Source organism: Arabidopsis thaliana, chromosome 5, assembly GCF_000001735.4.
Source record: "Arabidopsis thaliana chromosome 5, partial sequence".
Lineage (NCBI taxonomy): Eukaryota > Viridiplantae > Streptophyta > Magnoliopsida > Brassicales > Brassicaceae > Arabidopsis > Arabidopsis thaliana.
The window spans coordinates 5,169,922-5,195,522 of record NC_003076.8 but is presented as its reverse complement, the minus strand read 5'-3'; the positions used below and the strand labels follow the sequence as shown (position 1 = coordinate 5,195,522).

Sequence of the window (25,601 nt, the reverse complement as noted above, 5' to 3'; positions counted from 1 at the left end):
AATTAAAATCGACTCATTAAGTCCGGTTATTAAATAAAAACCCGGTTTACAGATTCATAGGCCCCTTTTTTTTTGTGTGGAAGCTCTTGAGTCTTGACATTGGAAGATTATCAAAACAAACCAAAAAAGTTGAATCTCTAATGACGATGGTTATTGGTTCCAGTTTCAAAAAGATTTCATTATTTGTTCTCCTATTGTGTAATATGCGAAAGTCATAGTTTATTTGGTAGCAGAAGACCAGAGACGATGGTTATTGGTTACATTTGAATTTGACATTTAAAACCGTATTGAGGAGAACTTTGTTAAGACAGGTGTTGTTTTCAGTGACCATGTTGAAGAATCCGGTACACATCGATGACTCCAGAAGCAAACTCGGGATCAACTGCAGCTTTTACCGCTGTTGCTGCAACGGATTTGACATTGACCGGAGGTATTAAAAGTGGCCCGATCACAGGAATTTTCGTCACCTCTTTTGGCAACAGCTTCAAAACCTGTAAATGATATAATGTTTTTGAGATAAAAAAAAAAAGATTCTTACTTTCACCTAAAGATTACCAAGATTGATGCAAATCGTGTTTTACCATTTCGAGAGGAGCTCCAATGAGACTAAGTGGCAGCTTTATGCTACCGACCTGACGAGTCCCATGTATGAATCCTGGCCTTAAAACCGAACCTTCGAAAGCAGAGGAAAAAACAACGACTTATCAGTGAACACGCATGTATATAGAAATGGAGTTTTTGATTAAAAGTGAGAATTTACACACCTCTGTTTCCAAATTTATCCAAAATCTCAGCTTCGGTTGCTCTCTGAAAATAGATAGATAAATTGATCAAAGAGATATGTAAATAACTAAGAACAAAAACCAAGAAGACAAAGAATAAGAATAAGTACCTTCCCTTCGAAATATCCTCGAATCAAGTTATTTATGACACCAAAATCCGCAGCTGATATATACACAAATCTCTTCACACCTAAACAGAATATATAAGCCGCTTTTCTGTTAGTTTGCCAAAGAACAACAAGCCACAAAAACCTTATCTATATATTTTTGCAGATAACTCAACAATTTGAGTTTTCTCTCATCCCCATACAACACAAGAAATCTATGAATGTTTAGTTGTTTACCTTGTTCTGCTGCAGCTTTAACAGCATTGATGTTTGCAGTACCGTTAATTCTGACCATTTGTGAGTTGGAACCAAAACCACCAACACATGAAATCTGCACAAGTTTCCATCAGAGATGCGAAGGAACCATATGATGAAGTACCTTTTAAGAAGATTTCTTAATTACCACAGATGTAATTCCTTCTAGTGCAGGCTTCAGAGAATCGGGTGAAAGCAAATCACCTATTTTTTTAGTAGAAAACAGAAATCGAGTGAATCATCGAAGTCTTTTGTTCATAAATGATGAACAAATTGAAAATGTGTTTTCAGATGTTGGGAATACCTTGATGCCAGGTTACATCATCGACCCACGAATCGTGAAGAGAAGATCTTCCAGACCTAATAAACAGTTCAAAGACTAAAGGTTAAGCTACGAAGAGACAGTCTATGAGTACTAAATCAGATTTAAAACCGGTAATGATACAAATACCTGCTAAGACTAGATACAGAGAAACCTTGTCTCAGTGCCTCCTTACATATGTGTGAACCTACATAACCATTTCCTCCCAAAACCAATATCTGCATTCAAGACAAAATACTGTAATAGATACAGCGAAAGAGAGGGAGACAGTTTGTGATCAAGTTTCTTTATATTGCACATATGAAACACACAAACAGAGATACAAACCAGAGACTTCCAAACAACAACCCCGTAACCATAGAAAACTCTACACTCTTATTTCAACTGATTATATTCCTAACTAATTGTCTGATGTAGCAATCGGATTTGAGGAACTCTCTTATCACAAAGTCTCATGAGACTCAAAAGCAATGAGAGAGTTATTGTCTATTACCTTATTATCTCTTGAATGTGAACCAGCGACTTCAGACAAAAGCCTTTCATTTCCTCTCTGACTGATTGAACTGCCAAAGAGATAAAGACAAGAAGACCATCATCAGTATATGCAACATTGTCAATGATTTTATGAAGAAATCACACAATTCAGTAATATCAAGTGTTGGGTCAGAGACTATGTCCCCAAAATGAAAATCCCTACAAGTGATTCATTCGTCTCTGGCAGCAATAAAGATCAATGCTTTATTCGAAAAACAGTTCTATAGAATTCGAAAGGCCTTAGAAGAAGAACTCACGACATCGTGACGACTGAAGAATATGCCTGTGATCGTTTCCAAATCAGAGACCTTAACATGTTAAACCCTAAAGCTGAGTAGCTCAAGTATCGCGACTTTTTCTCCCGGAATGAAGATGAATTGAAACTTAGGCAAGCGATTATAAATCTGAAACTGCAGAATTCTTAAAAACTTTGTGGAATCATGAGTCGTGAAGTCGAGATCTTCGGGAAAAAAAAAAAGAGACCTTTCACAATCACAACTGTGGAGACGATTGTGGCGTTCTAGCTTCCACGTAGACTATCCACGTGTCATCATGAATAAAAAACTAAAACATTGAATAGAATAAGAAACACTCAAGAAACTGAGAACAACAAACAACGCTGCAGCGATTCAGTGTTTCTTAGATGTTACTCACATTCAATTTTACTTATTAGACCGTTTTGACATATAATAAAGAATCATAGTGTATACTTGTTAGTGCAATTGGTATACTGACTCGATTCAGAAATTTTTGTTTAAGATAAGATAAAACAGAAAATGTTTGCTTACCTTTTGGTTAAATTATAACGACAAACCAAAATGAATCCACATGGGTGAAGAAGCTCATATGTTTGTTTTAACTCTCAAATTCATATACTAAACTTGTTCGTAACAGTTGGAAAGTGCATAATAATAACTTGATACTGTATAATCAAAAATATGAATTGTTGAAAAAATCATAAGTACTAGTTAAGCAAATTATGACCAAGACATAGCCTAGTGAATTGTAATATTTCCGGCATTGTGTTATCATTTAGATTTATACAACACAATGCATGTTTTAAAAAAAAAAATTATATTGTGACAATTGCATAGTTAACAACCTAGCTAAACACTAATTACATGTGTTACAGAATTAAATATCACTTAAACGTCCAAATTGCCGACAAAAAACGTCCAAATTAGCGGAATAGTCATCACATTGTGAATTTATTGTTTGATTGATCACTTTAAAATTTTCAGTTAGCTATTTTGCAATAATAATAACTCATAATTTAGATGTGACACCTACTCTTTTTGTTCTAACATAGAAGAAAAATTCACAAAATTTCATGATTTGAAATAATTCACAACTTATAAACAAATCGAGTCCCAATTACTCTGGTATAATCTTTGTATGCTTTCTCTCTCAAAATCTCTCCTTCTTTCTCTGTCTCTCTCTATCTTTCCTTCAATGGAGCTTGTTCATTCTGCAACATTTCCATGTAAACAAAAGCTACTCATCGCAGTGACCATTGCTACATCTCTTTTAACCATCATCCCTCTTCTCTACCCTTTGCTTGAAGACCCTAACTTCTTCCTCAAGCAACAACCTCCAAGCCAAAGCAGCATCATCAACCTCGAAAACGGTGTTGTAACATCACATGACAGCTGCGACATATTCTCGGGAGAGTGGGTTCCTAACCCTGAGGCACCTTACTACACCAACACGACGTGCTGGGCGATACACGAACACCAAAATTGCATGAAGTTTGGAAGACCCGACACGGATTTCATCAAATGGAAATGGAAACCTTACGGGTGCGAAGACGGCTTGCCGGTATTTGACCCGGTTAGGTTTCTTGAGATCGTGAGAGGTAAAACCATGGCGTTTGTTGGTGACTCAGTTAGCAGAAACCACATGCAGTCTTTGATCTGCCTTCTTTCTCAGGTAACACCTTTTTTCTTACATTAGTTTTTCTTGTTTGTTTTTTTGTTTGCCTTTTATTGAATATCTAGAATGATATCTTGATAACCATCAACAAAAAAAAAACATTTGTTTGTTAATAATATTTCTCCTTTTTTTTTATGAACATATATGGCTTTTAATTTTTTACAAATTAAAGTTAATCTTTTCGTTTGCTAGCATAAATTTCGATTTTCTAAAATAAGAAATCTAATATATGATGTAAACATATCGGAGTATTATATTTCATCAAACTCTCCTTTTTGGTCATTAAAACCTTCTTTTAATAATTCTAAGTTTAACGGGCAAAATAACGCATTAAACTTAGTAAATCATATTTTAGTACTCATGCATCAAAGAATATCATATAACCACTCTTTACTTCGAAGTAACATTCTAATCGATGAGCTTCTATAACTCGAATCATTAGGTCATAGACTCACATTGTAAATGATTTAATTATTAGTAGAAGTTATATACTTTTGGTAAAGTATTATAACGGAAGTAAGATGTGCATCATTACTTTGATCAAATATCATTATTTTAAGAAGTGTCATATACATATATTAACTTGACATGTATGTTTTTACTTTACCAAAACTTGATACAAATTAAATAACTACTCAATTATTTGTTTTAAATAGAGAGATTGGAACGTGCATAAAGGTGTTTTTGGTTCACCGGTGCCACAATTATTGAAATAATGTTTTCTTCTTATACTAAAAAATAATTATGAAACAGAAATGGGAGCGGTCCGTCCAATGATTTTAGATGTCTTAATATTAGTTTACTTGTGTTAAAAGATTCTACAAAAAAAAAAAGAACACATTGACATTTCCACGGAGTCCATTGGTCATTTTAGATTAATTAACTACGTAGTTGGATAATTTAATTGCATAAACAATACCAAACATGGATGTCTTGTCCAGCTTTCTCGTTTGTTACAATTCGGTTTGGAATCTTGTGTACTAAATATAGGAATCGAATCTATTGTGATTTGGTTTCGTTTTACAATTTGGCGTCAAAGAATGAAAGTGTTTACTTTTTATCTTTTAAATCAAATGAAATCAAGTTTTGTCTTGGTAAGATTTGGTTCGTTTTTGTTACACTTTGTTCAAAGTAAAAAGATGAAACCAACTTGATTTGTTTGCAGTTAGTTTCGTTTCTGAATCCAATTTTTCGATCTGTCCGGACTAGAGATCCCTCGTATTACTTGGTTTCTCGAGATTAAACTAGAATTTCTCATTTCAGGTTGAATATCCGATGGATGCTTCGGTTAAGAATGACGATTATTTCAAACGATGGACATACGAAACATACAATTTCACGATCGCCGCATTTTGGACACCACACTTGGTTAAGTCCAAAGAACCCGACCAGACCCAGCCCAAGCATATTGATATTTTTGACCTATACCTTGATGAGGCAGACGAGAGTTGGACAGCCGATATAGGAGATTTTGACTTCGTAATCATCTCTTCTGGCCACTGGCATTACCGGCCATCAGTCTACTACGAAAACCGGACTATCACCGGTTGCCATTATTGCCAATTACCGAACATAACCGATCTCACAATGTTTTATGGGTATAGAAAAGCTTTTAGAACCGCGTTTAAAGCGATCTTGGATTCGGAAAGCTTCAAAGGCGTAATGTACTTACGAAGTTTTGCACCGTCACATTTTGAAGGCGGGTTGTGGAATGAAGGAGGAGATTGTTTGAGGAAACAACCTTATAGGAGCAATGAGACTCAAGACGAAACGACAATGAAGCTACACAAGATTCAGTTGGAAGAATTTTGGAGAGCTGAAGAAGAAGCGAAGAAGAAAGGGAAAAGGTTACGATTACTAGATACGACCCAAGCTATGTGGCTTAGACCCGACGGTCACCCAAGCCGCTACGGCCATATTCCAGAGGCCAATGTCACGTTGTACAACGACTGTGTCCACTGGTGCTTGCCCGGTCCTATCGACAACCTCAATGACTTCTTGCTGGCTATGCTAAAGAGAGAAGAAGACAAAGGATTCTTGGCGCAAGTTCGAAAAATGTTGTCCTAATGACCAAGCTAAATCAAGTTTTTTGACTTTCTGTCTCCCTCAGGTTTATTTATTATATTTCAGGAAATGGTCAAATGTTGTGCCTAGTTATTGGATGACCACGAGCTCACCATTATTCACCATATATACATACATATTTATGACAAGACCAGACACCATTGTCTTGAAGCAGACAATGGAGCTTCCTTTGTTTGCAATCCTTCAAAGAACACCAAGAGTTGCAATTACATTAGCATTTGTTCTATTTGTCCTCACAATAGTTCCTGCTTTATATACTCTCCTTGCCGATCCAATCTTACCTCCATCAATCTCATCTTTCGAGACTGATCATACACGTCTCAGTCATTTGAATTCTTCATCAAATCAGATTCCTTCACCCGTGAATGGTTCCATTCCCACGCCACCCTACCATACGCCTTCAAAACATCGGAAGTCTTCTTTCCATCGGATTCCTAAACCCAAGAAAGGTCCCATTTCCTCTCCAACCGATCATATACCTTTAAGACAACGGAGTTCTTCATTCGATCAGATTCCTTCACCCATGAATAGTCCCGTTCCCGCTCCACCACATCGGAATTCTTCAGCTGATCAGAGTCCTTCACCTGTGAACGGTCCCATTCCCGCTCCACTCAATCACACGTCCTTAAGACATCTGAATTCTTCATCTGATGATCATTCATCCCCAGTCACCACATCACCATCAAGGACGCGGATCAGAGATGATGAGCAAATGTGTGACCTTTTTACCGGGGAGTGGGTACCAAACGAAGAAGCTCCATACTACACCAACACGACATGCTGGGCAATACATGAGCACCAGAACTGCATGAAATATGGGAGACCTGATACCGGATTCATGAGATGGAGGTGGAAGCCGGAGAGTTGCGACCTTCCCATCTTTGATCCTCAAGAGTTCTTGGAAATGGTTAGAGGGAAAGCCATGGGGTTTGTTGGTGACTCCATTAGCAGAAACCAAGTCCAATCTCTCTTGTGCCTTCTCTCTAGGGTAAAAATCCAAACTAATTGTCAATGATCACCAGCGAACCACCATCTCTCTAATGTGTTGACTTTTTTTATTTCCTTGTAGGTGGAATACCCTGAAGACATTTCTCCTTCACCAGATACGGATTTCAAAGTATGGAACTACACATCCTATAACTTCACTCTTCATGTCATGTGGTCACCATTTCTAGTGAAGGCTACTAAACCTGATCCGAAGTCCAACTTCTTCAGCCTATACCTCGACGAATATGACACGAAGTGGACGAGTCAGCTCGACCAACTCGACTACCTGGTTATATCATCCGGCCACTGGTTTTCCCGGCCGGTTATTTTCTATGAAAACCAACAAATCTCTGGGTGCCAATACTGTGCGTTACCAAACACGACTGAATTGCCTTTGACCTATGGATACAGGAAGGCTTTAAGAATATCTCTAAAAGCTATAATCGAGAATTTCAAGGGTCTGGCATTTTTAAGGAGTTTTTCTCCTCAACATTTCGAAGGTGGGGCTTGGAACGAAGGAGGGGACTGTGTACGGACACAACCTTACAGAAGAAACGAGACTATACCCGAGGCAGATCTCAAGGTTCACGACATTCAAAGGGAGGAATTTAGAGCTGCAGAAGAAGATGGGATGAAGAAGAGTGGTTTGAGACTGAAGTTAATGGACACGACACAGGCAATGCTATTGCGACCAGATGGGCATCCTGGGAGATATGGACATCTACAGAATCCAAATGTGACTTTAAGAAATGACTGTATTCATTGGTGCCTGCCTGGACCTATCGATACTCTGAATGATATATTGCTACAAATGATGAAGACAGATAACTAGAAAGCATCCCTCAAGAATGAGTAGTGGAGACATATATCTAATATCAAGAAAAATTGTAAAGAAAGATTCATGTAGGAGTCTCAGTATTCAATTGCCATATATCCATATGGAAGGACAGAAAACCATTTGACAACAATTATTGTATTCCTATAAATTTTTATATGCAGTATTTTGACTCCCTTGCGCAAACTAAAAGCAGAACAGACTACTCGTGTACACAACTTCTCAAAAGGAAATTCTGATGAAAACCAGGACTTGCAAAGCCAAAATGTAGACGACAAAAGCTGACCTGAGATACATAAGCCTTGTTTGGGTCCCATTTCTTGTAGCAGATGAATATGGAAGGTAGGAATGACCATCAACTTCGTGGTCTGATGTAAATTCTCTATCTGAATTTGTTCTCTTGAATCTGTTCCTCGCAGCGTTCCCTTCAACGTTAAAGCTTTCATATCTTCTCCATAAATTGTTTAGTCTCTCTAACTCCATCTCATTTAGATGAATCTCACCAACAATCCCCTCTGCTTGTGCCTGATAAGCATATCAAAGTTTCTGTTAAGAAACAGTCTAAAGGGAAAAGTGTAGATTAATTTGGGTTGTGATGGACCTGCTTTGCAGCTAATTGCTCGATTAGGCTATGAAGTTGTTTATCCAGTGTCTTCTCTCTCTGAGCTGTGAAAGAAAAACCTTTCCAGTCAGATAATGTGAATGAAATTTTTCACGCTATCAACCTATCTAACGGAACCAAAAAACAGATCTCTATTGAATTCTTACTGAAAATAAGCTATGTAAAACAATTTTTTTTTTGTTTCATATATATTGAAGACGTGATGGTTCTGAATGGTGATAAAATAGTAATTTACTAACTAATCAGAATTGATGACAAAAAAAAGTACCTGGAGAAGGCTGCTTCAGTGCTCTTTCCTGTATAACAGCCCAACTCCTCTCTAAATCCTGAACTTTTTCTTCCATTAAACTCTAAATGGAAAATATAACTTACACTGCCATCAGATATACAGCCAAATCGACTATTCCAATCCATACCCATGAAACGTAAAATGAAAACTAACCATATCGTTCTTTTTGCTCTCCAACTTCTCTAGCATAAAGGACTTCATGGCCTCTGTATCTGCTCCATCTTTTCCATTCCCATCAGGCTGAATAACAGTTTCACTAGAGCTTTTGGACTGCCTTGCATCTAGAGAAGCTTGTGCATTATCCTGCTCAGTTTTCAAGTTTTCCTCTACAGCTTCTAGCTCCTGCAAACCATCTAATATCAGGCAGAACCCAAATGGTAACAGGACCAACATACATATCTGAACAAGATCACAGACAAGAAAAGAACAATTATCTGATAACTCACCTTCAACTTTCTAAGAAGAGAATCTGCTTCATTCCTCTTCTCTTCTATTTTTGTCTCACAGGTTGATATTGCATTCTCATATGCACTATTTTCTTCCAGCAGTGTCTGCTCTCTCATGTGTGCCTAGTTGCAATACCAAAAGAAGAACCATTAGGATCACTTCAACATCAGCCAAAGCCATATCCATTGAAGACTAATCCTATAACGCAAAAACACAATTCCCAAATCAGCTATAGTATTTCAATAACTCAAACCTGTTCACGAGTAGCGGAGTGCGAATCAAGCTGAAGAGTGAGAGCGGCATTGGACGCAAGGGAGTGAGCATGAAGGTCAGGTAGACGCTGGGAGATATCCGGTGGAGGCAATCTGAGCCGCAGATCTTGGATCGAACGGCTGAGGTTTGTCGCTTTTCGGCCAAGCTCATCGACGTATTTCTGCTGCTCCTCCGTGAAAACCAATGGGATCCGATCCTTCTCATCGTCTCCTTCTTTTCCATTTTTACCGACGACATCGGCAGCCCAAGCTAGAAGTCCGGCCATATCTCTTCTTCTTCTCCTTCTCCGTCTCCGTCTCTTTGATGTGACTCGCGGGACGATGGCAGAGCTAAACCGAAGCGGTTGGTGGTTGAACCGGCACGATTCGGTTATGTTAGTTGAATTCTCTTGTTGGTCCGGTTAACACTCAAAATGGCTTTTACTTTCTAGTATCCGTCTTATATATGGGCCTTAAGATAAGGCCTTGTCTATTAAACAAAAATAGTTTATGGGACTATGCTCAAATCTCGACCAAATCAAAATTTTACAAATTAATTCTTATACTAAGCAAAACATAAAGTTGTCATATATGCATTGAAAGCAGCATTATAAAATGACTTAAAATGGTAAAAGAAATAAAAAAAATATCCTGTCCTATGCCTATTTAATATGAGCCTTAAGAAATGTAATATGCATTACCGCGTGTTTGCAATTTACATTGCTTGCAATCAACCCTCTTCCTCCTTCTCTAAGCAAAACAACATCAAGTCACAAAGACCTCAAGCATTTTCCAAACCTATCCAACAAATTTGGAATTTTTTCAAATAACCAATCCAAACCAAACATGTAATACTCAATCACACAAAGTCACATACGAATTACGAACTAAGTTGTTTAACCAAATATTTTGTTGCAAGAATACAAATAACCTTAGAGAATTATTGTTATCCAACCATATTCGTACCGTTAATTTACATTTTTAATTTGGGCATATACCAATATCTTGTCTACGTTTTAGCATCTAGCAAGTCTCCTGCACGTTCCCAAAACCTTAACTTGTAAACCATCTTTTATTATATATTTACAAAATTTCCCTATCATTTTTCTTTCTAACCAAACAAACCCCACAATTTTGCTTTTTGTGAACCCAATTTCCAAATCCGTCGTTATCTCTTCTCCTCTTGACTAAGCAAAATGTTGAAAAAAGTGAGGCGAAAAGTCAAAGTCTTAATCACCAAACCCTTTAAAAAGCCCAAGAACAGACCTCCATCACCACCACCACCTCTTCCTCTTCCTCCTTCACCATCTCCACCACCGTCTCAACAAATGTCTTCCTCAAGACAAAAAAACACTCCGTTTCTCTTCCCAAGATCCGATTCCTCTGTTCTACCCGACCCGTCTCGTTTCTTCAGCCACGATCTCCTCTCATCTCCTCTCCCTACAAACTCTTTCTTCCAAAACTTCACTCTCAACAATGGCGACCAAGCTGAGTACTTTCATCCTTACATCATCAAACCCTCGACTTCATCTCTCTCCATCTCCTACCCATCTCTCTCCCACAACTCTGCTTTCATCTACGAAGCTTTCAACGCCGACATAACCATAACCGGGTCAGATGGACCCGACCCGCATTCTCGTAAATCTCATCTCATCTCTTCCTTCAGCGATCTCGGCGTCACTCTCGATTTCCCCTCCTCTAATCTCAGATTCTTCCTCGTTAGAGGAAGCCCTTTCATCACCTTCTCCGTTAACTCCTCCATCACAATCTCAACGATCCACGCTGTTTTATCACTTTCCGGTAACACCTCTTCAACAAAGTACACCGTCAAACTCAACAACAACCAAACATGGCTAATCTACGCCTCTTCTCCGATCAATCTAACCAAAGACGGCGTTTCTTCAATCAATTGCGGTGATGGGTTTTCGGGTATTATCCGGATCGTCGTGTTACCAAATCCAAATCCGTATTTCGAAACAATCCTCGACGGATTCAGTTGCTCTTACCCAGTTTCCGGTGACGCTGATTTCACAAAGCCGTTTGCTTTAGAGTATAAATGGGAGAAACGAGGCTATGGAGATCTTCTAATGCTAGCTCATCCTCTTCATCTCAAGCTTTTATCAACCAACGATTGTTCTATCACAGTTCTAGACAATTTCAAATACAACAGCATCGACGGTGATTTAGTAGGTGTCATCGGAGATTCATGGGTTTTAAAACCAGACCCTGTTTCTGTTACGTGGCACTCTATCAAAGGAGTTCAAGAAGATTCTCACCAAGAGATCATCTCTGCTCTAATCAAAGACGTTAACGCTTTAGATTCATCAGCTGAGGTCACCAACTCTTCGTATTTCTACGCGAAATTGATCGCGAGGGCGGCGAGGTTAGCTTTAATAGCTGAAGAAGTTTGTTATCTGGATGTTATTCCAAAGATTAGAACTTACTTGAAGAACATGATCGAGCCGTGGCTTAATGGAAGTTTCGGACCAAATGGTTTCTTGTATGATCCAAAATGGGGAGGTGTGATTACTAAGCTAGGATCTAGAGATTCAGGAGCAGATTTTGGGTTTGGGATTTACAATGATCATCATTATCATTTAGGTTACTTTGTTTATGCGATTGCTGTGCTTGCAAAGATTGATCCTTTATGGGGGAAGAGATACAGACCTCAAGCGTATACTTTAATGGCGGATTACTTGACGTTGGGGAAGAAAGGAGCCAAGTCGAATTCGAATTACCCGCGTTTGAGATGCTTTGATCTTTTCAAGCTTCATTCTTGGGCTGGAGGGTTAACGGAGTTCGCTGACGGGAGGAATCAAGAGAGTACAAGCGAGGCTGTCAATGCGTATTACTCCGCTGCTTTGTTGGGGCTAGCTTATGGGGATACACATTTGGTGGCGGCTGCTTCGATGGTTCTGACGCTGGAGATTCACGCGGCGAAAATGTGGTGGCAGGTGAAAGAAGACGACGCTATTTACCCGCAAGATTTCACATCGGAGAATCGTGTGGTTGGAGTGTTATGGTCAACAAAGAGAGACAGTGGCTTATGGTTCGCGCCTAAAGAGTGGAAAGAATGTCGCCTTGGGATACAGTTATTACCGTTACTTCCGGTATCAGAAGTTCTGTTCTCGGACGTGACATTCGTGAAACAGCTCGTGAATTGGACAATGCCTGCTTTGGCTAGAGACAGCGTCGGAGAAGGGTGGAAAGGATTTGTGTATGCTTTGGAAAGTATGTACGACAAAGATGGAGCAATGGAGAAGATTAAAGGATTAAATGGGTTTGATGATGGGAACTCTTTAAGTAATCTGTTGTGGTGGGTTCATAGTAGAAACAATGATGATGATGATGATTATGAAGAAGACGATGAAGGTGGTTATGGTGGTCATGGCGGTGGCGGGAAGTATTGTTCCTTTGGTCATTATTGTCATTAAGCTTTAATAAAAAGTTGTTTGCGTTTTGGTTTGTTATTAATCAATGTTAATTTTAGCTTGTTTTATATAATGAAGCTTCATATAATTGAAATGATTCGATGATCTTTTCAAATCCTTTCTTCTTAATTACACCAATGATCTCTCTATGAGAATATCCACATATATACAGAATTCTATATGTCTAAAGTATTATAAAGGGAAGAATCAGTCATGTGCATGTATGGTTTGTGTATCAAGTGAATTCTGTCATGATCTTGAAACTCCTTCTCCAGAGAAGCTAAGGCTGCTTCATAATCATTATGGTTGTTGATATGTTCCATTGCAAACTCATTCAGATATAATAGACATCCCTTGTCGTTATAAGGGCATATGATTGATTCTTCTTCTTCTAATGATCGTTTCGCAGATGCGAGAGGGATATATAATGATAAGATAAGTGTTACCGAAAGAACGTAGAGAGTAGTACATGGAAGCACAAATCTAGACGTCATGGTGTTTTTAATGCTTTTGAAGATTTCAAAAAAGAGATCAAAGAATATGGCCACAAACAAAATCTGAACAAGATAGATTGTGATTGGACTCTATATATAATAGTCGATGACCAAAACAAAGTCTTTTCCTATTTTTAGTTGGGATCAAGTTGGTTTTTTTGTGGATAAGCTAGTGCTTCATGATCATCGAGTAATAAGTTTTTTTTTTCGTTTCAAGAAAATATGTTTTTTGTGTGGATTTTGTTTCTGATGAAATGATGGAATAGACGTGGCTGCAAGTTTGGATAAGGTGGCTCGGCTCCACTCCGGTTTATCTTTTGTTTACCCAAATATAGATTTGTTTTGTTTTGGTCACTGGTAATATCGAAGTATCGAATACGTCTGTCTGTGATGCTCGTATAAAATAAAACCAGTGGTATGGTTGTAGTGGTTGGTGGATCGTGATTCGTGAACTTTCTCTTAGATTCGGAAATATTCGTCACACTTTGGGCCCACGAGTTTTAGCATTTTCCGAACGTGGTAAAGCCCATGATTTGCTAATACTAGCTTCCAAAGTCGTCACACTACTCCATCCAATCACAAATGAAATGACTAACAAACATTTTAGAATAATCAATATTTTGCGAATAATTTCATTACTGTCTGACATTTGATTCTCTTTAATCACACATCATTACATGATCAAACGTCATCAATAAGAGCTAAGAACGTCGTCGTCTTGTACAAACTTTTGGTTATATCTACACACTACTTTACTACATTCCTCGTGTAGAAGGAAATGGAAAGCGCACAAAAGCGAAGATAACAAAAAGAGTTTGAAATTCAAAAGAGAAGAGCAACACGAAGAATCTTGGAATTCGAGATCCACTATTTCACGGCGGAAAAGATGCATTCGCCTCTTCAGACTCAGCAGCCGGAGCAGCGATGCTGGCCGATGACCTCGACGGTATCGGAGATCGAGGAAGTTCTACCCGATGAGGACTCCGATAGAACGACTCTTCTTAACGGTGAACCGTTACGTCGTCGAGTTTCCGGGAAGTCGCCGGTTGACGAAGGACCTCGTCGGATTTTCCGGCAGCAATCGTTCGGTCGCGATATCGGCCACGCGGCAGCTGAAACGTATCTAATTACTGGACTTAGCTTCAAGCTTCTTCGATACCTCGGGTACTGATCTCGATTGTCCCTGTTTTTGGATTTAGGTATATTGATGATTACGCTTAGGGAGGTAATTCGTGTAGATATTAGCTGGCTTTGCCTTGCTCTGCAAAGAATCCAATGATATATAAAAGTTCTCTGTCTTTTATTTTGGAACTTTACTCTAATTATGAAAGTTACTCCATGTGCTGTTGTTTTGCTCTTGTTTAACTTCTTCTTTTTATATTTCCAGTTGAGCAAGGATTGATCTAATTGTTAAGTTTTGTTCAGGGTAGGCTATCGATGGATGACAAAATTACTTGCCCTTACATGTTATGCTATGCTTCTTATGCCTGGCTTTCTTCAAGGTTTGATTTTTTTTTTTTTTTCTTTGCTGATAAATAAATTCATAGAAAGGATTTTTCCTTTTGATTAAGATGTTGTTTTAATTGGAAAATTAGTCTTTGATTCCTCGTCTCAAGTTTGTATTATCTTGTGCAGTTGCATATAGTTATTTTTTCTCAAAGCAAGTCCGGAGGAGTATAGTGTATGGAGATCAACCAAGGAACAGGTTTGTGTGTGAACTGAATAGAATCTTACCTTCTCCTTTCACATCGGCCTTAAGTGGTATGTTGAATGCCTGCTTTTATCACATCACCTTTGTCTTGAGATTATTGATGTATGAACGGTGATTTGATAGGCTGGATCTGTACTTGCCAAGCAACAACGATGGCTTGAAGCCGGTTGTGGTTTTTGTGACGGGTGGAGCTTGGATTATTGGGTGGGTTGCACATCAGATTTACAGCATTCTCTTCTGCATAATGTTGAAATTTGTTTGTTTTACAATTTCTCGTGTCCCACTTATAGAAGTTTTCCCCTTCACTGTTCTTTTGTTGATGTTTGAGTTACAAAAAGAAAAAAGTAAAGATCATGATGGGCTCTGTATTCTTATCTCACTGACTCACTCAAGTTTCATCTTCTTGTACTAGCTGGTTGCTTGTTAATAAGTTCATGTTTGCTAATCTTGTACTGATATTTAGGTACAAAGCTTGGGGCTCGCTCTTGGGAATGCAGCTAGCAGAAAGAGATATCATTGTAGCATGCCTTGACTACAGGTAAACAAATTACACAATTCAAAAAACTAGTCGTCTTTTATGAATATAGGAAGAACTTTCATGCATTTACCAAGCAATCCGTTCTTTATGGTATAGGAACTTTCCTCAGGGAACAATTAGTGATATGGTGACTGATGCTTCTCAAGGAATCTCATTTGTCTGCAATAACATCTCTGCATTTGGAGGTGACCCCAACAGGTTTCATCTCATTGGCTTTGTTTTTATTTACCATTTGATCTTCCAATTGGTCTCTCGGCTATTAAACTGCATGTATCTGCTTGTCTCTCTAGGATCTACCTGATGGGGCAATCAGCTGGTGCCCATATAGCCGCTTGTGCTCTATTGGAACAAGCTACTAAAGAATTAAAAGGAGAGAGCATCTCCTGGACAGTGTCCCAGATAAAAGCTTATTTTGGATTATCTGGAGGGTATCTTCTAAGCTTTTGGATTCCCGTTGGCTTCTATGTGCTTTTTGGTCTACAGCAATTGATCTGCTTATCATTTTGAACTTCAATAGGTACAATCTATACAAGTTGGTTGATCACTTCCATAATCGGGGTCTGTATCGCTCGATTTTCCTAAGGTAAATGCTTGGTTAACCAAATCCTAAACGCAGTCTGATCAGATCTAATGTTCAACTCCAACTTGCAGCATAATGGAAGGAGAAGAGTCCTTTGAGAAATTCTCTCCGGAAGTAAGACTGAAAGACCCAGTTGTTGGAAAAGCTGCTTCTCTTTTACCTCCTATTATACTTTTCCACGGATCCTCAGATTATTCCATACCATGCGATGAAAGGTATATATGATCATCTTCTTGAAGTGATACATTACTGATGAAACCTTTTGGGATACTAAAACCACCTCGTTTGCAGCAAAACTTTTACAGACGCTCTGCAAGCTGTTGGAGCAAAAGCCGAGCTTGTTTTATACAGCGGAAAGACACATACTGACTTATTTCTTCAGGTAAGCCACATAAATCAGTCAACTTACCTTACATTGTGTCACACACACAAACACTTAGCTCAGTGTGAGTACAATAAAACTCATGAGAGTATTGTTTATAGGATCCCTTACGAGGAGGTAAAGACGAACTCTTTGATGACATAGTCTCTGTGATACATGCGGAGGACAATGATGGGCTGACCAAAGACTCGTTGGCTCCTCCCAGAAAGCGTCTTGTACCAGAGTTGTTACTGAAACTGGCTCGTGAGATTAGCCCTTTCTGACTGCCAAGAAAGGAAAACAAGCTTTGTTTGTTGATCCTCAGTTTTTACCTTTGTTAGTTGCTGTGTTTTTAATTGCATCAGTAGAACATCATGTAAATAAAAACAAACTTTGTTGCTCCACCAAATTTATTTGACCCATGTAGATTTGAACACATGAATATGATTACTTCCACAAGTTTGAAATCTAATAAAAGCTAGTAAAGATAATATCGAGTTTTATCATATTCTCAAAAAGGTGATTGAGATGTGACAAACACTTGATAGACTTATACATGTTTTGTAACTATGAAATATGATGGTGATCATAAGCAAATTGGACTTGTATAAACAGACCACAGGTGATGTTGATATAACTATCGTTATTCACCTTAATTTGGACCCACCATTTGCTTCAACTTGTGGCTCCTAATCTCTAGAGACTCGTAGCGACTTGGCAGATTCCAATTGGCTCCTTGGATCTCCACCGTTGGCCAAATCAGCTTGACCGACTTGATGTGGAAGGAAACAAAGTTAGGACATGCCATATCTATTATCTCCAACATATCACCAAAAAAGACACCTAGCATCATTCGAAGATAACAAATGGTTAAGAGTCATAATCTTTTTAACAATGCTAAACAGTGATCATTTAATTTTTATAATTGAAATCATGAGACGATGAGAGAAACCTGAACAGTTAGAACATGGCAAAAGTTAAGAATCAAGATAAACATTAGGCTAATGGTCAAGCCAAAGAGCTACTAAAGTTTCCAGCTTTACCAAAATAGTAGTAGATGATACAAAAATAGTTAGAAGTTGCACGTTTCAGAACCTAGGTAACATGTGGATGGGTCCTATAGAAGATTACATAGGAAGAGGTGTTTACACTTATTGAGGAAGAAAGAGAGAAAAAGTAGTAACTATTGGTGCCATTGCAAAGATATAAGAAGACAATTAGTTTTTTTCTTTCTTTCACATTTCGTGCTGGTTGATGATTCCAAAGCTGTAAGCATCTCTGCACTGGACCCCTTCTCAAAAACTCAGCCAGCCACAAGATGATCACTCAACATCAAACCCACAAACTTCTCGCCACGTGTCCAGCCCTCAGAATTCTATCCTTCCTTTCCATTTCCATTCAACAACTAATATAGCCTTCTTAGTCCCCTGCTGCCTTTACATACGATCTCACTCACCATCAAACAACTACAACATCTGCGGTTAGTATGTTGAAAGTAGAGAGTAACTGGGCACAAGCCTGTGATACATGCCGATCAGCCGCCTGCACCGTGTACTGCCGGGCTGATTCTGCCTACTTGTGCTCCAGTTGTGATGCTCAAGTTCATGCTGCCAATCGTCTTGCTTCCCGCCATGAACGTGTTCGAGTCTGTCAATCATGTGAGCGAGCCCCGGCTGCCTTTTTCTGCAAGGCAGATGCTGCATCTCTATGCACAACCTGTGATTCAGAGATTCATTCCGCAAACCCACTTGCTAGACGCCATCAACGAGTTCCAATTCTGCCCATTTCTGAGTACTCTTACAGTTCCACGGCCACTAACCATTCATGTGAGACAACAGTGACAGATCCAGAGAACAGACTTGTGCTTGGTCAAGAAGAAGAGGATGAAGATGAAGCAGAGGCGGCTTCATGGTTGTTGCCTAATTCAGGGAAAAACAGTGGTAACAACAATGGCTTCTCGATTGGGGATGAGTTTCTGAACCTTGTTGATTATAGTTCGAGTGATAAGCAATTCACAGATCAATCCAATCAGTATCAACTAGACTGCAACGTACCTCAGAGGAGCTATGGGGAAGATGGAGTTGTTCCACTTCAAATTGAAGTATCAAAGGGCATGTACCAAGAGCAACAGAACTTTCAGCTGAGTATCAACTGTGGCTCCTGGGGAGCTCTTCGAAGCTCCAATGGTTCCCTCAGTCATATGGTAAGCTTTCATATATTTAATTCAGATCCGTTACTATGACCAGCATGCTGCTTCTTTCACACAAATCCATGAAGTAAATTTCTAAGAATGTCTTTGTTACTGTCATTAGGTGAATGTTTCATCTATGGACCTGGGAGTTGTGCCGGAGTCAACAACGAGTGACGCAACAGTATCAAACCCAAGATCGCCCAAAGCGGTAACAGACCAACCACCTTACCCTCCAGCTCAGATGCTCAGTCCAAGGGACAGAGAAGCTAGAGTCCTGAGATACAGAGAGAAGAAGAAGATGAGGAAATTTGAGAAGACGATAAGATATGCTTCAAGGAAAGCGTATGCAGAGAAAAGACCACGGATCAAGGGCCGGTTTGCAAAGAAGAAAGATGTCGATGAAGAGGCAAACCAAGCTTTCTCCACAATGATAACATTTGACACCGGATATGGAATTGTTCCATCATTCTGATGCTGCTATGGCAAAACTAGACTGCATGCTTGTAAATTACTTCTGGTTTGAAATTCCTGCAAGTTATTACCACGGTTTTATGCATATAGGGTCTGTAGTTTACTAGTTTTGCCTAACTAGTACGAGTTAATTAGATATACACTCATACTTAGCTGCTGTAAGTTAATACAAATTTTGCCCACTTGGTAGAAGTCCTCTTATCTATGAAATACTGCCCTACAGTCTAAATTCAAACTGATGCTACAAAGAGATATGCATTAGTATAGCTAGCTGTACCAAGAACAGTCAACACGTAACTCACCTTGCCTAAGTTCAAAGTTAATGATTCCTTTCTTGGTGACACTTTCCACATCACTTTATCACGTAGAAGATAAATGATTCCACTTATGCCGCCCCAAAGACAATTTCGCACATCCCTGAGAAAAGAAAGTTGTACTCAATATGATTTTATACCAAAAGTAGATTACAGAGACAAGTGTAAACATGTAAAACTCCAATAAAATCACACACTGAATAGTCAGGTAACAAATAACCAAGAATCCTGAGTGAACAATGCTAATAGGTACAATTACATCAACGCATATTCTTGTACTGATTAGTGATTAGCATTGGTGCTAAATCCATTCCCACGAGGTTGTCTCGGATAACAAGATTCTATCACTCACAACCACTACTAGCAGAATATGTCAATGCCTATGGACCATCCAAATGAACAAAGATATTCAGTGTGAGAAATCTATTTCTTGGTCTATCTTTTAGAATAATAGCTCACTTTTTCCAAGGTATATACTGGCACTAAAGAATAACGACGCAACCAAAAGAAAAAGGGTGACACTGTAAAGCCTTCACTTTTTGCCACCTGGAAAGGGCCAGAGATCAACTTATTTACCACTAGGATAGCTTCCCACTTCAACGGTTAAGCTGATGAATTCATGTACCAAATCAATACTTTTTAGCCATAAATGAGTCAGTTTTAGTATCCACATGAATTTACCTACCAGAGTGTTGTAAATTATGTTCTTTTGGGGCCACTTACATGGATCTCATTCATTCACTGCAGCGAGTTCTCAGACCACCAGAAAATTTATTCAGTGATCTGTTTTGATCATGCAACATAAACTTATAAGCCACACAAGCAAAACAAAGATATCCCATGTTGCATATAATACGAGCTAGCATATCATAAAGAAGGAAACTTGAAGTAGCAAAGTTTCTACTAAATTTCTTGTCAGGAATTTTTAAAATGCAATGACAACCACTTGGAGCACTATGAGTTTCAGAGCCAATAGAATGTTACTATTTGGTGTGGATTCGAGCTAGCACGTGAAAGTGCATAAAAGTGATTACCTTTTGCCAAAGGTCACTGCACTTTTCCTCAGATAGTTTCTCACAGCCATGGAAAGTGGAGAATCCGCATAAACGTACAATTACAAGCTTTATATGGTCCCTCGACTCTTATTCTCTTCTCAGTCTTTGCAACTAAATAGGGTTTTCGTTAATCTGAAAGAAGCAAAGTATTCGAAACCACGGAAACCTGATAAAGAATGAAAACAAATAAGCAATAGTGTTTTCTTGAAAATCTCGATGCAACTTTGAGGATATTGTTACATATGATCTATTACTCGTAACAGTTATCCGAAGGCCTACACATGTGAGAGAAGTTCCAAACCGCTACAACAATAAACTTAATTAGAGACTGTCAACGAGCAATAATAAGCAAAACTACTTTTTTCTTGAGCTACAAGTGAAAAGGCCAATACACAATTTACTCTTCATGAACTCGAACCACGTTACAATCTCCAAAAAATTTCATCACCAAAGCACTAAAAGCCAAAGATGCCTCAACTTATCCAACTTGGCAGGATAAAGATCTCCAAAAATGCTTACTAAAGAACCTAGAATCTTTTCTTTAGAATTCAATGATCATATAACCATTTCATAACAATTCTAAATGCCATTACATTCATCGTAAAACCAGTAAATAACAAGAACTTGTATGTTAAGTTCCAATTACCAAGCAAAAAAAAACTTTTCAAAGTTTAAAGTTCAAAATGGGAAAGAGAAGTGCGGTGTAAGCAAATATGAAAGAGGAAGAGATGCGAAAAGTGTATCCTAGGACCAGCATTTTATACAAAAAAAAAACACTCACTTTTCAGCTCTTAAGGCATAGAGTGAAGGTAGCCATATGAATTTGGCCACTAGAGCGTCCGTCAAATCTCATTCTTTTTGGACCACATAATGGGTATCATACATTCACTGGACCCAAAAGCGTAACTGGAGCTAGTCCTCAAACCTAGAGAGTATCGTATCCTGTAGCTTCCACATAGTAAACATTATGAGCATAACACCAACAAGGCAACTCCAAGTACTAATGGTTATTAGTACAGGAAAACCCACGATGCTAAACACATGAATGGGTCACCAAATAGAGTGAAGATGGTTAAATTGCATCTATGGATCATGTGGACTAGTAAATGAGTGTAGCAGAAAACTTCACAATTACCTCTGTGATCTTAGAAACATGTCCTGAAAATTCCATACAAGTGTCGTTTGTATTAGATTACTTCCACAGGTTGAGATCTAATAAAGCTACAATAAATAGTATAGAGTATCATCATAAACCCAAATTACAGAGATGTGACAACACTCATGAGTCATGTTTTGTAACTACTTACTATAATGGTTACCAAGTGCAAATTTCTACATACTATATATGATAAATCTAATTATTGCTCATGTGGACTCCAAAATGCCTTTTAAGTTTTAACTTGTGCGTCAGGTAAATTCTAATTTGTAGTCTCAAGACTACTTGGCGGATTCGAGTTTGATCCTAGAAAATCCACCGTCTCTATGTTTTTCATGTCACTTTTCCGATATGATTCTCATTACCATGACTTTATGAACCAGATTAAACATTATAACACTTTTCATCAGAAAATCCTTCGAAAGTTTCAATTGCAAATCTTTCTAAATGATGCAGATGCATTCACAAATAATGGAACAACAACTATACCATATTCACGAGTTTGTCTAACCTTTGTATAGGTAGTCAACCCATAACAGTTGGTGATGGCTCTGACACTCGAAGCCTTACTCGGAGAGATACCTGAACAGTAATCACAAGGTTCAGGATGAATATTCAACCACTTAAACTTTGTATAAAGCCAAAGAGATAAAACGAATCTAGCTTTACTTTAAATAAAATGCATATGAAAATAGTAAAAGGTGATACGAAAAAATAGTAACAATTTGCCTGCAACACCATGGCATTATCCGGACCACTTCCTCTTGAGAATCTCAGTATGGCAAGTGGCAAAACCTAAGCAACTTGTGAACGGGTCCCAACGAAGAAGTGCATAGGAGGAGATGTTTACACTTTACACTTTACACTTTACACTTTACACATAGGCCTTCCCAAAAGCTCAACTAGCTGCAAGAGGATCCAATAACATGTAAGAGCCACTAACGCTGTGCCACGTGTAGGCACTCAGGATTCGATCTCCCCTCTACTTATTCTCTCACACCAGATATAAGCTTTATTAGCCCCTTCTTTCAGATACCAGCTCCCACACCATCAAACTTACTACATCTGAGTTATTATGTTGAAACAAGAGAGTAACGACATAGGTAGTGGAGAGAACAACAGGGCACGACCCTGTGACACATGCCGGTCAAACGCCTGCACCGTGTATTGCCATGCAGATTCTGCCTACTTGTGCATGAGCTGTGATGCTCAAGTTCACTCTGCCAATCGCGTTGCTTCCCGCCATAAACGTGTCCGGGTCTGCGAGTCATGTGAGCGTGCTCCGGCTGCTTTTTTGTGTGAGGCAGATGATGCCTCTCTATGCACAGCCTGTGATTCAGAGGTTCATTCTGCAAACCCACTTGCTAGACGCCATCAGCGAGTTCCAATTCTACCAATTTCTGGAAACTCTTTCAGCTCCATGACCACTACTCACCACCAAAGCGAGAAAACAATGACCGATCCAGAGAAGAGACTGGTGGTGGATCAAGAGGAAGGTGAAGAAGGTGATAAGGATGCCAAGGAGGTTGCTTCGTGGCTGTTCCCTAATTCAGACAAAAATAACAATAACCAAAACAATGGGTTATTGTTTAGTGATGAGTATCTAAACCTTGTGGATTACAACTCGAGTATGGACTACAAATTCACAGGTGAATACAGTCAACACCAACAAAACTGCAGCGTACCACAGACGAGCTACGGGGGAGATAGAGTTGTTCCGCTTAAACTTGAAGAATCAAGGGGCCACCAGTGCCATAACCAACAGAATTTTCAGTTCAATATCAAATATGGCTCCTCAGGGACTCACTACAACGACAATGGTTCCATTAACCATAACGTAAGGCTTTTGTATATTTGTTACCCCTTCAATTTAGCATCTTCCCATAACGCAGCAGGGTGAATTCTTTCATCATACACACAAATCCACTGATCCACTGCCAACAGTTGATCTATAGCACATAGAAATTTCACCAGAAGTCTATAATAAAAACAATATATGCTTCCTTTTGCATCGACTCTCTTTAGTCCTCTTACCAGGGGGATTGAGAATGTCTTTGTTTCTGTCATTAGGCATACATTTCATCCATGGAAACTGGTGTTGTGCCGGAGTCAACAGCATGTGTCACAACAGCTTCACACCCAAGAACGCCCAAAGGGACAGTAGAGCAACAACCTGACCCTGCAAGCCAGATGATAACAGTAACACAACTCAGTCCAATGGACAGAGAAGCCAGGGTCCTGAGATACAGAGAGAAGAGGAAGACAAGGAAATTTGAGAAGACAATAAGGTATGCTTCGAGGAAGGCATATGCAGAGATAAGACCGCGGGTCAATGGCCGGTTCGCAAAGAGAGAAATCGAAGCCGAGGAGCAAGGGTTCAACACGATGCTAATGTACAACACAGGATATGGGATTGTTCCTTCATTCTGATACTCCTGTGGCAAAAAGAAAAACTAGATTGCAAGCTGTAAATTACTTTTAGTTTGAGATTATGTTAGGTTTGGTGAAATTCTTAGCTTCAAGAAGTATTACTACTGTTGTGCAAATGGGTTTGTAGTTTTGGCTAATTAAAACTATAGTATTCTTCTTTCTCTGCATTAGTTAAACAAAACCAGTCTAATTGGTACAGATCCCCATTTGTGAAATATGGATCATCAAGAAGTGAAAACGCAGATTTCACCTTGCTAACTACTAAGAGGGAAGCCAAGGTTCAAAGCCAATAACTTCCCGATAACCTGAACATGTGACACTTTCACGCCTCCCTGACAACAAAAAGATTCTACAATTCAAGTTGATAACACAGACTCCTCAGCTGTAAATCACAACTTCTTACTAAAATGAGTCATATCACGTTCCTAATTGTAGAAACCATCAGCCATATATGTTCTCGGCTTCAAGAACTGTAAGAAGAAATAAGTAATAACAACCAAGTGTATAGCTTATACTATGTGTTAATGTTAAGTGATGGATTCGAGACCTCACGTGAAAAGTTCATAAAGTGATATAAGGATGCTGCACTTTGCACTTTTTTGCACTTTTCCAAAAATCTAAGGATAGTTCAGATCGATTCTCAAAGCCATCAAATTTTAAAACCATTCCCAAACTTTACATGGTCCCTGGGCCTTCATAGATTCTCACTCTTTTAACTTCTTGCTTACAAAAAAAAAACCATTCTCCTTAATCTGAAGTAGGAAAAAGTCTGCAACTACAGCATGAGTTTGACAGAAAAATTATAACACTCTGCTTTCTAAGGTTCTTATCTTGCTTCAATGACCATATACTAAAATAGCAATTTCCTCCACATAATCCACAAAAAACTTTGGTGTCATGTGAAGAAGGCCTGAGAGTAGTTCCTAACTAACCAATAACCATTACAAAGGAAATCCACAGACTGACTAAGAAGAAGTAAAGACAGAACAAATGAAAAATGCCAAAACAGAACAACACAAGCACAGCTATATCTGAACACGCCTTAAAACACCATTTAATATATAATCATCTCTATACTTACCAGAGAGTCAGAAACCAGTATAAACCCTAACATTTATACAAATCGGAATCAGTCACCATCAAAATATAAACCCTAACATTCATTCAAACTGATTTTCGATAAAGAAACTTACTTTCAACCCGTCACAATAGATTTGGGATGATTTTGGATAAATTTGAGGAAAAATATGCGAAATTCAATAGATTGAATATGCAAGGGTTTAAGGATGTGAAATTCAATAGATTGAAAAAACACAATTTTTTGCTCAATTAGATCCAAATTCATCCCAGATCGATTTTGTCTGACGAGCTGAGATTAAAGGAGTTTACCAGAAAACCCCAAATCGGGATTGTGAAGTGAA

The 25,601-nt window shown here is 38.7% G+C and overlaps 10 protein-coding genes, 1 long non-coding RNA gene and 1 other non-coding gene across 20 annotated transcripts; 6 read left to right on the top strand and 6 right to left on the bottom strand.

The window, feature by feature from the left end:
- Nucleotides 1-126: 126 nt before the first annotated feature.
- AT5G15910 (NAD(P)-binding Rossmann-fold superfamily protein) lies at nucleotides 127-2,681 on the bottom strand. Of its 2 annotated transcripts, NM_121596.3 has the most exons (10): nucleotides 2,258-2,681; nucleotides 1,960-2,029; nucleotides 1,596-1,684; nucleotides 1,449-1,504; nucleotides 1,293-1,348; nucleotides 1,127-1,220; nucleotides 893-972; nucleotides 765-807; nucleotides 582-673; nucleotides 127-491 (listed from the first exon to the last, which is right to left on the bottom strand). In NM_121596.3, the coding sequence occupies exons 1-10, from the start codon at nucleotides 2,314-2,316 to the stop codon at nucleotides 321-323; spliced, it is 810 nt and encodes a 269-aa protein (NP_568323.1). In that variant the 5' UTR covers nucleotides 2,317-2,681; the 3' UTR covers nucleotides 127-320. The 2 variants fall into 2 exon arrangements, with proteins under 2 accessions (NP_568323.1, NP_001330614.1); NM_001343427.1 differs by lacking the exons at nucleotides 1,960-2,029; nucleotides 2,258-2,681 and having other exon boundaries at nucleotides 1,596-1,920.
- A 665-nt stretch (nucleotides 2,682-3,346) lies between these two features.
- TBL19 (TRICHOME BIREFRINGENCE-LIKE 19) lies at nucleotides 3,347-6,147 on the top strand (the record flags this gene model as incomplete). 2 transcript variants are annotated; one of them, NM_001343426.1, is made up of 2 exons in its annotated part: nucleotides 3,347-3,929; nucleotides 5,196-6,147. In NM_001343426.1, the coding sequence occupies 2 exons, from the start codon at nucleotides 3,396-3,398 to the stop codon at nucleotides 5,997-5,999; spliced, it is 1,338 nt and encodes a 445-aa protein (NP_001331997.1). In that variant the 3' UTR covers nucleotides 6,000-6,147. The 2 variants fall into 2 exon arrangements, with proteins under 2 accessions (NP_001331997.1, NP_197094.1); NM_121595.3 differs by having other exon boundaries at nucleotides 3,453-3,929; nucleotides 5,196-6,079.
- Nucleotides 6,148-6,174: 27 nt separating this feature from the next.
- On the top strand, nucleotides 6,175-7,936 carry TBL21 (TRICHOME BIREFRINGENCE-LIKE 21; the record flags this gene model as incomplete). The annotated part of the gene is made up of 2 exons (NM_121594.2): nucleotides 6,175-7,005; nucleotides 7,087-7,936. The coding sequence occupies 2 exons, from the start codon at nucleotides 6,175-6,177 to the stop codon at nucleotides 7,834-7,836; spliced, it is 1,581 nt and encodes a 526-aa protein (NP_197093.1). The 3' UTR covers nucleotides 7,837-7,936.
- On the bottom strand, nucleotides 7,817-9,872 carry AT5G15880 (golgin family A protein). The gene is made up of 6 exons (NM_121593.5): nucleotides 9,451-9,872; nucleotides 9,197-9,319; nucleotides 8,904-9,092; nucleotides 8,730-8,811; nucleotides 8,441-8,505; nucleotides 7,817-8,364 (listed from the first exon to the last, which is right to left on the bottom strand). The coding sequence occupies exons 1-6, from the start codon at nucleotides 9,733-9,735 to the stop codon at nucleotides 8,062-8,064; spliced, it is 1,047 nt and encodes a 348-aa protein (NP_197092.1). The 5' UTR covers nucleotides 9,736-9,872; the 3' UTR covers nucleotides 7,817-8,061.
- Nucleotides 9,873-10,574: 702 nt separating this feature from the next.
- AT5G15870 (glycosyl hydrolase family 81 protein) lies at nucleotides 10,575-13,156 on the top strand. The gene has a single exon (NM_121592.2). It carries the CDS (start codon nucleotides 10,645-10,647, stop codon nucleotides 12,880-12,882), a length of 2,238 nt encoding a protein of 745 aa, NP_197091.1. The 5' UTR covers nucleotides 10,575-10,644; the 3' UTR covers nucleotides 12,883-13,156.
- Nucleotides 13,157-13,761: 605 nt separating this feature from the next.
- Nucleotides 13,762-17,366, top strand: PCME (prenylcysteine methylesterase). Of its 2 annotated transcripts, NM_121591.5 has the most exons (11): nucleotides 13,762-14,537; nucleotides 14,799-14,875; nucleotides 15,009-15,078; nucleotides 15,208-15,288; nucleotides 15,548-15,622; nucleotides 15,719-15,820; nucleotides 15,913-16,050; nucleotides 16,140-16,205; nucleotides 16,274-16,417; nucleotides 16,494-16,584; nucleotides 16,686-17,366. In NM_121591.5, the coding sequence occupies exons 1-11, from the start codon at nucleotides 14,260-14,262 to the stop codon at nucleotides 16,845-16,847; spliced, it is 1,284 nt and encodes a 427-aa protein (NP_197090.2). In that variant the 5' UTR covers nucleotides 13,762-14,259; the 3' UTR covers nucleotides 16,848-17,366. The 2 variants fall into 2 exon arrangements, with proteins under 2 accessions (NP_197090.2, NP_974786.1); NM_203057.1 differs by having other exon boundaries at nucleotides 14,233-14,537; nucleotides 15,913-16,584; nucleotides 16,686-17,018.
- On the bottom strand, nucleotides 17,128-17,416 carry AT5G15853 (uncharacterized protein; the record flags this gene model as incomplete). The annotated part of the gene is made up of 1 exon (NM_001125759.2): nucleotides 17,128-17,416. The coding sequence occupies one exon, from the start codon at nucleotides 17,414-17,416 to the stop codon at nucleotides 17,216-17,218; it is 201 nt and encodes a 66-aa protein (NP_001119231.1). The 3' UTR covers nucleotides 17,128-17,215.
- On the bottom strand, nucleotides 17,232-22,442 carry AT5G15845. Of its 5 annotated transcripts, NR_143269.1 has the most exons (8): nucleotides 22,261-22,338; nucleotides 21,730-21,815; nucleotides 21,376-21,536; nucleotides 20,574-20,760; nucleotides 20,263-20,322; nucleotides 19,528-19,642; nucleotides 19,117-19,282; nucleotides 17,634-19,028 (listed from the first exon to the last, which is right to left on the bottom strand). It is a non-coding gene; the product is annotated as an other RNA (long non-coding RNA). The 5 variants fall into 5 exon arrangements; NR_143268.1 differs by lacking the exon at nucleotides 20,263-20,322 and adding an exon at nucleotides 17,232-17,406 and having other exon boundaries at nucleotides 17,516-19,282; nucleotides 22,262-22,442; NR_143271.1 differs by lacking the exon at nucleotides 22,261-22,338 and having other exon boundaries at nucleotides 17,601-19,028; nucleotides 19,117-20,322; nucleotides 21,730-21,885.
- On the top strand, nucleotides 17,626-19,432 carry COL1 (CONSTANS-like 1). Its single transcript, NM_121590.2, has 2 exons — nucleotides 17,626-18,766; nucleotides 18,876-19,432. The coding sequence occupies exons 1-2, from the start codon at nucleotides 18,050-18,052 to the stop codon at nucleotides 19,224-19,226; spliced, it is 1,068 nt and encodes a 355-aa protein (NP_197089.1). The 5' UTR covers nucleotides 17,626-18,049; the 3' UTR covers nucleotides 19,227-19,432.
- On the top strand, nucleotides 22,438-25,361 carry CO (B-box type zinc finger protein with CCT domain-containing protein). Of its 2 annotated transcripts, NM_121589.2 has the most exons (2): nucleotides 22,438-23,587; nucleotides 23,821-25,361. In NM_121589.2, the coding sequence occupies exons 1-2, from the start codon at nucleotides 22,826-22,828 to the stop codon at nucleotides 24,178-24,180; spliced, it is 1,122 nt and encodes a 373-aa protein (NP_197088.1). In that variant the 5' UTR covers nucleotides 22,438-22,825; the 3' UTR covers nucleotides 24,181-25,361. The 2 variants fall into 2 exon arrangements, with proteins under 2 accessions (NP_197088.1, NP_001031887.1); NM_001036810.2 differs by having other exon boundaries at nucleotides 22,440-24,340.
- On the bottom strand, nucleotides 23,141-25,107 carry AT5G15843 (uncharacterized protein; the record flags this gene model as incomplete). The annotated part of the gene is made up of 6 exons (NM_001343425.1): nucleotides 25,069-25,107; nucleotides 24,620-24,650; nucleotides 24,475-24,512; nucleotides 23,827-24,185; nucleotides 23,612-23,728; nucleotides 23,141-23,294 (listed from the first exon to the last, which is right to left on the bottom strand). Exons 2-6 carry the CDS (start codon nucleotides 24,627-24,629, stop codon nucleotides 23,141-23,143), a joined length of 678 nt encoding a protein of 225 aa, NP_001329974.1. The 5' UTR covers nucleotides 24,630-24,650; nucleotides 25,069-25,107.
- A 30-nt stretch (nucleotides 25,362-25,391) lies between the features above and the next one.
- MIR865 lies at nucleotides 25,392-25,533 on the bottom strand. Its single transcript, NR_143267.1, has one exon. It is a non-coding gene; the product is annotated as a microRNA ath-MIR865 precursor (primary transcript).
- Nucleotides 25,534-25,601: the final 68 nt, after the last annotated feature.

Coding starts and splice junctions, on each gene's coding strand:
- AT5G15870 (NM_121592.2), top strand. CDS start 10,645: ATGTTGAAAAAAGTGAGGCGAAAAGTCAAAGTCTTAATCACCAAACCC.
- COL1 (NM_121590.2), top strand. CDS start 18,050: ATGTTGAAAGTAGAGAGTAACTGGGCACAAGCCTGTGATACATGCCGA. Junction 18,767..18,875: donor ATGGTTCCCTCAGTCATATG/GTAAGCTTTCAT, acceptor TACTGTCATTAG/GTGAATGTTTCATCTATGGA.
- AT5G15880 (NM_121593.5), bottom strand. CDS start 9,735: ATGGCCGGACTTCTAGCTTGGGCTGCCGATGTCGTCGGTAAAAATGGA. Junction 9,093..9,196: donor CTCTTCTTAGAAAGTTGAAG/GTGAGTTATCAG, acceptor GATGGTTTGCAG/GAGCTAGAAGCTGTAGAGGA. Junction 8,812..8,903: donor AGAGCAAAAAGAACGATATG/GTTAGTTTTCAT, acceptor TTTTCCATTTAG/AGTTTAATGGAAGAAAAAGT.
- AT5G15910 (NM_121596.3), bottom strand. CDS start 2,316: ATGTTAAGGTCTCTGATTTGGAAACGATCACAGGCATATTCTTCAGTC. Junction 1,505..1,595: donor TCTGTATCTAGTCTTAGCAG/GTATTTGTATCA, acceptor ACTGTTTATTAG/GTCTGGAAGATCTTCTCTTC. Junction 808..892: donor GAGGATATTTCGAAGGGAAG/GTACTTATTCTT, acceptor ATCTATTTTCAG/AGAGCAACCGAAGCTGAGAT.
- PCME (NM_121591.5), top strand. CDS start 14,260: ATGCATTCGCCTCTTCAGACTCAGCAGCCGGAGCAGCGATGCTGGCCG. Junction 14,538..14,798: donor AAGCTTCTTCGATACCTCGG/GTACTGATCTCG, acceptor AGTTTTGTTCAG/GGTAGGCTATCGATGGATGA. Junction 15,289..15,547: donor GGTGGAGCTTGGATTATTGG/GTGGGTTGCACA, acceptor ACTGATATTTAG/GTACAAAGCTTGGGGCTCGC.
- CO (NM_121589.2), top strand. CDS start 22,826: ATGTTGAAACAAGAGAGTAACGACATAGGTAGTGGAGAGAACAACAGG. Junction 23,588..23,820: donor ATGGTTCCATTAACCATAAC/GTAAGGCTTTTG, acceptor TTCTGTCATTAG/GCATACATTTCATCCATGGA.